The following is a 10,186-nucleotide window of genomic DNA, read 5'->3' on the forward strand; positions in this document are numbered from 1 at the left end:
GCTGCTTCCCCTTGGGGCCTAACCAGACTCTCCTCTGCTGGGACGTGAGGACACCCCAAACGCCTGTTCTGATTTGCACCTTCCCTGCCTGTCACCGTGACTGGATCACTGGCTGTGCCTGGACCAAAGACAACCTACTGGTGAGTAAGGCACAAGGGTGGCACGGAGCCAAAGGGCTCTTGGGAGAAAACAACACTGCCCTGTATCCTTTTCCTAGCACCCATTAAGAATAGTAAAGCCAGCATTTATTGAGCACTTTGTATGTATATAGGCATTGAACTGAACTCTTTATGTATATTGTCCCACCTAGTCTTTATAATACCTTATAATGTAGGTTCTTTAATCTCTATTTTGCAAACGAGGATATTGAACTCAGTTAGAATGGAGAACATGTCCAAGATCATGTCCCTGATAAAGCTGAGCCAGTAAACTTTCCGATAAGAAAGCCTATGCTCTTTTTCTTTAAGATTTCTTTATTGAGAGGCAGAGTTACAGAGAGGCAGAGAGAGGAGAGGTCTTCCCATCCGCTGGTTCACTCCCCAAATGGCTGCAATGGCTGGAGCTGGGCTGATCTGAAGCCAGGAGACTGGAGCTTGGTCTGGGTCTCCCACGTGGGTGCAGGGGCCCAAGGACTTGGGCCATCCTCCACTGAAAAGCCCATGCTCCTAACAAGAACACAGTGCTGTCTCCCTAGGGTTTAGGCTGCCCCAGCCCTGCAGGTAAAATGTAGCACTATGAATTATTTGATCCTTAGGCATAAAATGCATCTCGGATTATGCACTCAGGATTGGTGGAGCTTAGTTTTCCAATGCAGAGTCCTCCTGTTGTTCTCAACAAGAGGTGAGAAAGGAATGAACGTGAGCTGCAAAGACCTGCCATAGGTTATCCTGCCCTTCCTTCCTAGGTAGTCAGACCTCTCCTTGGTGCTGCAGGGTTTCAGCCTTATCTTTGTTGACTGACGTTACGTTAACAACAGGGACAACAGCTGCTATTTCTCATATGCTCACTGTGTACCAGGCAGTGTGCCAAATCCTTTGTGTAGGTACACTCAGCTCCTAGCAACCGGATCAGACAAGTGCACCATCATTGTCCTCATCGAATGGTTGAGAGACCCAAGGCTCCAAGGGATAAACTTCCCCCAGTTCACAGCTCAATGCTTGTCTATGCCCTTAGGATCACAGGGCTTGTTGCCTTCCACTGCGTATTGTGAACAGACAGGAATGTGGTGGGGTGCTCATAGTCTCACTCGTCTGACCTCTGACTCTGCAGATCTCCTGCTCCAGTGATGGCTCTCTGGGCCTCTGGGACCCACAGTCAGGACAGCAGCTTGGCCGGTTCCTGGGCCATCAGAGTGCTGTGAGCTCTGTGGCGGTCGTGGTAAGATGGCAATGGAGAGTTCACTCACCAGGCATCTCTAAGGGGGCTTTGGGAGACAGGGTGTGCTGGGTATCTGATCCCAAAGTCAGAGGGAACATAAAGAAACAGAAGCTTGGTACTGGCTGATGGTGTTGATGCTGAAGATTGGTGTGAGGAAGAGAGGGGAGCATCTGAGTCTGGATTGCAGTCCTGAGCCACCCACCCCCCGGATCCTGAGCTCTCCTCCCTCTGACCTCCTGCAAGCCTCCAAGGCTCTGCCAGTCCTCTGTGGAGGGAGCCCTGCTTCCTGTATCCTGCTCAGCATGACCCAGCTCTGATCCTGTGCTCTTTCGGCAGGAGGAGCACGTGGTGTCTGTGGGCCGGGATGGGACCTTGAAAGTGTGGAACCCTCAGGGTGTAGAGCTGACCAGCATCCCTGCTCACTCAGAACCCATCAGCCACTGTGCAGCTGCCCTGCAGCCCCGTGCAGGTAGTGAAAATGGATCACTTCCCCTTCCCTGCTGCCTCCTCCCTCTCCCCTGCCTCCTCCCTGTGGCTGACTCGGTGTCATCCTATCAGCTGGACAGCCTGGGTCAGAGCTTCTTGTGGTGACGGCTGGACTGGATGGTGCCACACGGTTGTGGCATCCACTCTTGGTGAGCTGCCTGCAGGGACTTTGGTGGTGGTGGTGGCTGGGGGGAGTGGAGACCATATGTGGGACAAACTTCTGTTGTGTCAGCTCCCTACCAGCCTGTCTGCACCCTTCCTAGGTCTGCCAGACACACACCCTCCTGGGACACAGTGGCTCCATCAGTGCAGCTGCTGTGTCAGAGACCTCAGGCCTCCTGCTGACCACAGCAGAAGATGGTTCCATACGACTGTGGCAGGTACCCAAGGAAGCAGGTGAGGATTCTGTTACTGGGATAAATAGGTTAAGGGTAGCCCACTGCCTCACTTTCTACTGCAGCAGTAGCTCAGCTCCTAATGAGTCCCCGCCTTTCTTCTCTAGATGACACAAGTATACCCAGGAGTTCTGCACCCATTACTGCCGTGGCCTGGGCCCCAGATGGCTCCATGGCAGTGTCTGGAAATGCAGTTGGGGAGCTAATCTTGTGGCAGGAAACAAAGGCAGTGGCCACAGTGCAGGTGAGTTGAGCCAACCTCAGTTCTTAGTGTGAATTCTGTCCCAACAAGGTATTTAATGGTATGTGCCATGGTTAGAGGTTGCCTGTGTGCCGGAGAGGGAGGGGGGTGGTAATCCTGGCTCCTCAGAAATACTGAACCGCACTTGTTGTGTCCACCAGACTCCAGGCCGCATCAGTGCGCTGGTCTGGTTCTCGGCACACACCTTCTTTGTTCTCAGTGACGACGAAAAACTCAGTGAGTGGCAGGTGGAACTGCAGAAAGACTCGACACCGGGACGTTTCAGGTGAGATGAGGCAGCTGGGTTAATGTGATAGGAGTCGTCGTCTCCTCAGACCTGGGGTTTTACTCAAAGTACTCCATTTCTGCTTCTGAGCTAGCTCAATAGGATATCCTGTTTAATTCAATTTAAATCAATAATCCTCAAGTGCCCAATTATGCCAAGTTCTGGGCTAGGCAGTTTGAACCAGATACACATGAATTGTATTTCTTAATTAAAGAAGCTCACATGTAGTTAAACTACCAGTATTCACAGTGATTAGTGCTACAATGAGGATACACATATTCACACGCGTCTGTTCCCAGGGCAGCAGAATTTGAGAAATTATAGGAAAGCATTGACATTTGATATTGGGCTTAAAGAAAATGAGTAGGATTTTGCTCAGTAAGGGAAGGGAACAATTTTAGGAAGAGGAAATATCATTAACCAAATGCATGGAGGCCGAAGATACCTGATGTTTCTGGGTCTAGCCAAGTCCTTGGGTTCTTGGTTGGAGTGGCGTGGTGTGGGAGTTGGACTGAAAAACGAAATTGTAGAGGACACGGTCCTAAGAATTTTGAGTACAATAATGATTTGGATTTTAGAAGGAGAGTTTGGTGGCTATATGGAGGATGGATAGGGGAGGCACGAAGGGCAAGGGAGACCACTGCAACAGCTGTTGCTGTTGTCTGGGGAAGATGGAATATGGGCCTCACTCTGGGCAGTGGAAAGATATAGATCGGGTGGCACAGTCTCAGGTAGAATCCATGGGACTTATTGATCACTAGGAGGTAGCGAGACAAGAATGTTCAAACATGCAAGGGAGGCGATGGGGATGATGATTACTGATGTAAGCAAAAGAAAGAAAGAAAAAGGAAGAGAATGTGGGGAGGGTAGTGCTTCCTGTTTTAGACTCCAGCCTGAGAGACTCCAGGGGAAGGATGTTAACTAAAGCAGGATCTTTTTCTGTCCGTGTACATGTTTTGAACTATAGTCTACAGCTGAAGCGAGCTCTGCAGGAGGACTTAGGGATCCTGACAGGTCTGAGCCTGGCCCCTGATGGTCAGTCCCTCATCTTGGCCAAAGCGGATCTGGAATTACTGCACATGAAGCCAGGGGATGCTCCCTCTGTAATCTGGTAAGATCCAAAATGCTGTTTTTTCCTGAGCTGGAGAAAGGAAAAGTGGGTTAGTGGCTACCCTGAAGTTGAGTCTGGCATAGGACAAAACACGGGATGATAGAGGTGTTTTGGGCTCAGCCTCTCTCTTTCTTATAAACCAGGAGCAGTTTTACAGACCATCCTGTGGTGATGTCCACCCACAAAGAGTATGGTGTGTTTGTTCTGCCATCAATGGACTCTTCATTTCTCTTTTTATTTGTAAGTCTTGTCTGAGAGTGTGTTAAAACCAATATTTGTGTTTTAAGCTTTGGGGCCTGTTATGGAAGGACAGGGGAAAGGAGGCAAAGGCTGTGGATTCCAAATCACCTTATTCTTCTTCAACTGGAGCAGCTCTACTTTAGAGCATTATCTATTGCATGTCCTTGTAAAAATTTCCTGCTTAAAGAATCATGACAAACCACAAAATCTGGGAGTTAATTGCATTTCTTCATGTCTGTCTTGTCTTTCCACTATCCATAATAGCATTTTGGGAGCAAGGACTTCATCTTGCCTATCTCCTATTAGGTAATTATAATTAGCTAATAGACATTCAATCCTTATTGGTATAGGTGTGCCAGAGCTAGCAGCTTCTGGAAGCAACTTTGTACCTGTAAATGTTATTCAATCCTGGCTTGCTGCTTACTAAAGTTACCTACTAAAGCTTATCCATGACTCCTGATTTCACTCTTAAATTTATACCCAAGAGAAATGAGTGTATATGTTCTCTAAAGACAGGCACATGAATGTCCATAGCATCGGTTTTTCATAGTGGCCAAGACACCCAAATGTCTATCAGTAGGAAAAACATAAATATGTGGTACAGTGTTACAATGGAATGCTATGTGGTTTGAAAAAACTATCATACTAAATGCTAATGCATGGAACAATGCAGACATGTGTCATGCATATTATGCTGGGTAGAAGAAGCCAGACACAAATGAGTACATAGCACAAGCTTTCACTGAAATGAAGTTTAAGAACAAGCCAAACTGTGAGGGCAGAAGTCAGAATATTATTAGCTCCGTGGTTGGTGGTTTGATAATGACTGGGAAGGAGCTTGAGGGCAGATTTCTGGGGTGATAAAAATGTTCTGCATCTTGTTTCTGGAGGTGATTGTATGGGTGTATGCATATGTAAAAATTCATCATGATGTGTGTGAGTGTGTGTTTTTAAGATTTATTTTATGGCTGGCGCCGCGGCTCACTAGGCTAATCCTCCGCCTAGCGGTGCCGGCACACCGGGTTCTAGTCCCGGTAGGGGCGCCGGATTCTGTCCCGGTTGCCCCTCTTCCAGGCCAGCCCTCTGCTGTGGCCAGGGAGTGCAGTGGAGGATGGCCCAGGTGCTTGGGCCCTGCACCCCATGGGAGACCAGGAAAAGCACCTGGCTCCTGGCTCCTGCCATCGGATCAGCGCGGTGCGCCGGCCGCAGCGCGCCGGCCGCGGCGGCCATTGGAGGGTGAACCAACGGCAAAAGGAAGACCTGTCTCTCTGTCTCTCTCTCTCTCACTGTCCACTCTGCCTGTCAAAAAAAAAAAAAAAAAAAAAAAAGATTTATTTTATTTACTTGAAAGAGTTACAGAGAGAGGTAGAGACAGAGAGAAAGGTCTTTCCTCAGATGGCCACAGTGTTCAGAGCTGTGCTGATCTGAAGCCAGGAGCCAGGAGCTTCTTCCGGGTCTCCCAAGGAAGTACAGGGGTCCAAGGACTTGGGCCATCTTCCACTGCTATCGTAGGCCATAGCAGAGAGCTGGATCAGAAGAGGAGCAGCTGGTATTAGAACCAGCACCCATATGGGATGCCGACGCTTCAGGCCAGGGCTTTAACCAACTGCACCATGGTGCCAGGCCCCAATGATGTGTATTTAAGATTTGTGCGCTTTATGTATCTAAATTATAGTTTTAAAAAAGGTCCTGAGTAGCCCAGAGCAGAAAGGTATTGCTCTGTCAGAGTTGAGTGTTGAGGTGTATGAGTGGGCTCAACAAAATTACATGTGATTTCACAGAAGCAAAATGAATCAGGAGAGTTTGCAGGCAGTCTGGACTTTGAACTGGACCTTGAGAATCCTGGTGGCACCCCAATATCAATAACGCAGGCCAAACCTGAGACTGGTGAGTAGTAATGGGAGGACCCAAGGGACCCCGAGATGCCTTGGTTGAGGATGGCTGAGATCAGACCCTAACTCCGCCCTTACCATGGCAGAGTCCTCCTTTTTGTGTGCGAGCTCCGATGGGATGCTATGGAACCTGGCCAAAAGCACCCCTGAAGGAGAATGGACCACAGATAACATTTGGCAGAAGAAAGCAAAACTTCCTGAAACCCAGACTCCAGGGGCAGCCCCGGCTGTGTTGTCTGACTCTGAAGCAGAAAACAACGTGGAGAGCTGGCCAGGATTCACACAGCTAAAGACACGGCTGCGCAGAAAGGTGAGTTTGAGAGAAGGGTCCCATACAGAGAGCGGGTGGCCGTGGATCTGACACAGCGGTTTGATGCTTTCATGGTTAAGGAGGGCTTCTGAGAACTCACATATTGCTTTGCCTTCCTCCCTGAGATCCACTCGGGCTCTGTCACAGCCCTCCACATGCTGCCGGAGTTGCTGGTGACAGCTTCAAAGGACAGAGATGTTAAGCTGTGGGAGAGAGCCAGCATGCAACTGGTGAGTGTGTGTGTGTGTGTGTGTGTGTGTGTGTGTATGCACGTATGTGCCTGTGTATGCGTGTTGGAGGGGAGGAGGTCTGAAAGGAATCCACAAAATGATAAAGGAGTAAGAAATGGCAAAGGATCAAAATTCTGCTTTTTTGGACCCCTGTTGCAATATTATGTGACTAACCTCTTTCTAAATAACAGGCATTCGTATGAGAGAAAAATAAGTGAGGAGGCCTCAAGCTTGTAGCCCTCATTCCCCCATTTTGTTTCTGTTTTAGTTGGGACTGTTCCGGTGTGAAGGGGCGGTCTGCTGCTTGGAGCCCTGGCTAGGGCCTAACTCCACCCTGAAGCTCGCTGTGGGAGACGCACAGGGCAATGTCTACTTTCTGTCCTGGGAGTGAAGATGCTTCCCTCAGGGAGAAAGATGAACACCCAGCGCTTACTTTCTTGAGAAGATGATTAAAATAAAATGTCAGAGAATCTCAAGTGCGGACATGTCTGTGTTTTCGTGTGGATTTGGACCAAGAGGGAATAATGTGGGTGTTTGCTCTGTGTTTCTTTTCTGGTTTATCATCATTCCTTAATGGAACTGCGAGAAAATGAATTAACTCTTTAGCAAGTATGCTTTGAAACTAAGCTTTAGAATTCTTGTGCCCTCGTTGGCCTCAGGACCCTGGGCCTGACATCACGAGAGTGATGTTGATCAGCATTTAGTTTGAATAGAGAACTGAAGACTTTTCACTTAGTTAGGATAGAAGGGGAGAAGGTAGGGTAGGTCAATAGAATAGCATTTAGAAAGAGGACAAGACTAGGTTCCTCGCATGGAAACGGCCATCTCCTTAGAATGAACAGTCCGTATGAGAGCTGAGAAGCCAAGAGGCTGAATACAGAATGAATCATCTAGCTTTCATGACCTTTGCCAGGGCGGAATGTTTAGACATCACAGAAGTGTGTCTGTCTCACATCAGAGTTCACCAAGAGTAAACCGAGCTGAAAGAGGAAGCCTTCATACCCATGGATCCTGAATCTCTTAAGTACAAATTCTAGAATCTTCGTATTTTCTTATAGTTCTATCCTGTGGGAGAGGAAGTTCCCTCAGGCCTTTTATTTCTAAGGGTTAGGGAAAAAGGAAATGTCTTCTGTGTCCAAGAATTCAAGGATTTGTATGAGACAAGTCAGGGCAATGACAGGCACTTTCTCCTGGGTTGGTAGGGTTCTCTGCAGTGCAGAGAAGCACCACTGCGGTTGGTATAGAAATGAGTTCTGAGGATTCAGGGAGTTGAGGGGTGCTATGTTTGATTTCACTTTGTGCTGACTCCAGGTTTTACATGGAGAAATTACCAGAGGACTTTATCTTATTTCTGCCCAAAGTCTTTCCCAACCAGAGCAGGACTTTAGCTGAGAGGTCTTGAGACATCATGTGTCTGTCTCTTCTCATGTACCTCTTGCAAGGGTGCTAAATATACCTTCCGGACTACCACTTCCACATGTACCTTGTGACTAGAAGTCCTAGCTAAGGTAATTTGAAATTTGGGATTCATGGTCTTACCCAGAAGTCCTGCAGAGAACCATAGCACGGCATTATCCTAAAGGTGACTAATTCCAATAATTTGCCTCTTGCTCCTGTAAAAGCATGGGCCAAGGCAAGAGGATGTTCTGAATGTGTATCTTCCATGCTCTGAAAGCTCTATTAAAAAAAATCCAGTAAGGCTAGAGGCATGGGGATAGGCAAAACTAAAAAGCTAACTTGTTCAATAGACTTAGACTGGCCTGTTGGCCAGATCCTCTTGAAGGTTCTTATCTGACTAATCTTGGAGATACACAATGAGATAATAGTAAACTATAGTGAAGTCATGGTATATTTGCTGTAAGTAAAGACAGGAATAGTTTCTGGGTAAAAGTAAATACAGTAGTCCCTCTTTAACTATGGTTTTATGTTCTGTGGTTTCAGTTCATCAAGGTATACTGTGATCCAAAAAAATTAAGTGGAAAAGTCGGAACAAAACAAAAACCTCAGTAAATTTGCCATTTCATGCTCTTCTGGGTAGTTTGGTATAAGCTTGTGCTGCATCTTGCCTGAGACGTAAATCACTCTTTTGTCTAATATTTGTCTATATATTGCCTATTTTGGACGTTTCAAGTAAATAGAATCATAACATAGTTTTTTGTTGGTTTCTTCCACCCAGTGTAATGTTTTTAAGGTTCATCCATGTTATAACATGTATCAGTATTTCATTCCATTTTATGGCTGGATAATATTCAATTATATGGATATACATTTTATTTCTTCAGTTTTCAATTGATGATATTTGCGTTTTCCACTTGTTAGCTATTGTAAGTAGTGCTGTTGTCAACATTCATGTTTTTATTTTTGTTAAGCATTTCTTTTCCATTCTCTTGGAATGAATTGCTAGGGCCTGTGAACTGCCAGTTGATCCACTTCACATTCTCACCAACAGTTTACGAAGGTTCTAATTTGGTCACATCTTTTGTCAAAACTTTTTTTTTTTTTTTTAGTATAGCCATGGTAGTGGATATGAAATGGTATCTTACTGGGCCGGCGCCGCGGCTCACTAGGCTAATCCTCCGCCTAGCGGCGCCGGCACACCGGGTTCTAGTCCCGGTCGGGGCGCCGGATTCTGTCCCGGCTGCCCCTCTTCCAGGCCAGCCCTCTGCTGTGGCCAGGGAGTGCAGTGGAGGATGGCCCAGGTGCTTGGGCCCTGCACCCCATGGGAGACCAGGAAAAGCACCTGGCTCCTGGCTCCTGCCATCGGATCAGCGCGGTGCGCCGGCCGCAGCGCGCCGGCCGCGGCGGCCATTGGAGGGTGAACCAACGGCAAAAGGAAGACCTTTCTCTCTGTCTCTCTCTCTCTCACTGTCCACTCTGCCTGTCAAAAAAAAAAAAAAAAAAAAAAAAAGAAATGGTATCTTACTGTGGTTTTGTACTTCCCTGATGTTTAATGGTATGTCACGTGTTTATTGGCCATTTGTATTTCCTCTTTAGGGAAATGTCTATTCAAATCCATTGTTTGTTTTTAAATTGCCTTCGTATTGTTGAACTGTAAGAGTTCTTTATATATTCTGGTTAGTAGATCATTATCAGATTTTGATATTGCAAACATTTTTTCCCATTCTGTGGGTTCTCCTCACTTTCTTGGCAGTGTAATTTAATGGACAAGTTTTAAATTTTGATATCTATTTTGTCTTTGCCTGTTTGTGGTAGTATCATACTTTGGACACAATAATTTGTCCTTGTTTTCTAATAGTTTTAGCTCTTAAATTTAGGTCTTTGATACATTTTGAGTTATTTTTTGCATACTGGGAAGTAGTATTCCTAACTTATTACTTTGCATGTAGATATCCAAGTTGTCCCAGTACTATTTATTCAAAAAACTTTTCTTTCTCCCACTGAACAGTCTTGGCATCCTTGCTGAAAACTAACTGGCCAAATATGCATGGATTTATTTCTGGACTCAAATCTATCTCATTGATCTGTCTACCCATTTACTATATATCTACCCTATACCAGTATCACATTGTTTTGATTATTCCAGTTTTGTAGTTAAGTTTGGAAATCAGGAAGTGTGAGTCCTGTAACTTTTTTTCAAGATTGCTTTGGCTATATGGG

General features: G+C 46.4%; 1 protein-coding gene across 3 annotated transcripts in view; it reads left to right on the forward strand.

The window, feature by feature from the left end:
- TEP1 (telomerase associated protein 1) overlaps positions 1 to 7,044 on the forward strand; it is a 49,276-nt gene extending 42,232 nt beyond the window's left edge. For 2 of the 3 annotated variants that reach the window (XM_051822585.2, XM_051822584.2), the window contains exons 43-55: positions 27 to 140; positions 1,270 to 1,377; positions 1,714 to 1,846; positions 1,936 to 2,012; positions 2,127 to 2,259; positions 2,366 to 2,502; positions 2,661 to 2,785; positions 3,753 to 3,896; positions 4,040 to 4,136; positions 5,918 to 6,023; positions 6,115 to 6,338; positions 6,464 to 6,568; positions 6,837 to 7,044. In XM_051822585.2, coding sequence (XP_051678545.2) covers positions 27 to 140; positions 1,270 to 1,377; positions 1,714 to 1,846; positions 1,936 to 2,012; positions 2,127 to 2,259; positions 2,366 to 2,502; positions 2,661 to 2,785; positions 3,753 to 3,896; positions 4,040 to 4,136; positions 5,918 to 6,023; positions 6,115 to 6,338; positions 6,464 to 6,568; positions 6,837 to 6,959 — 1,626 coding nt within the window. In that variant the 3' untranslated portion in view covers positions 6,960 to 7,044. The remainder of the gene's footprint in view (positions 1 to 26; positions 141 to 1,269; positions 1,378 to 1,713; positions 1,847 to 1,935; positions 2,013 to 2,126; positions 2,260 to 2,365; positions 2,503 to 2,660; positions 2,786 to 3,752; positions 3,897 to 4,039; positions 4,137 to 5,917; positions 6,024 to 6,114; positions 6,339 to 6,463; positions 6,569 to 6,836) is intronic. The other variant, XR_011380826.1, reaches the window with a different exon arrangement.
- Positions 7,045 to 10,186: the final 3,142 nt, after the last annotated feature.

This window comes from Oryctolagus cuniculus, chromosome 12, assembly GCF_964237555.1.
Source record: "Oryctolagus cuniculus chromosome 12, mOryCun1.1, whole genome shotgun sequence".
Taxonomy (NCBI): domain Eukaryota; kingdom Metazoa; phylum Chordata; class Mammalia; order Lagomorpha; family Leporidae; genus Oryctolagus; species Oryctolagus cuniculus.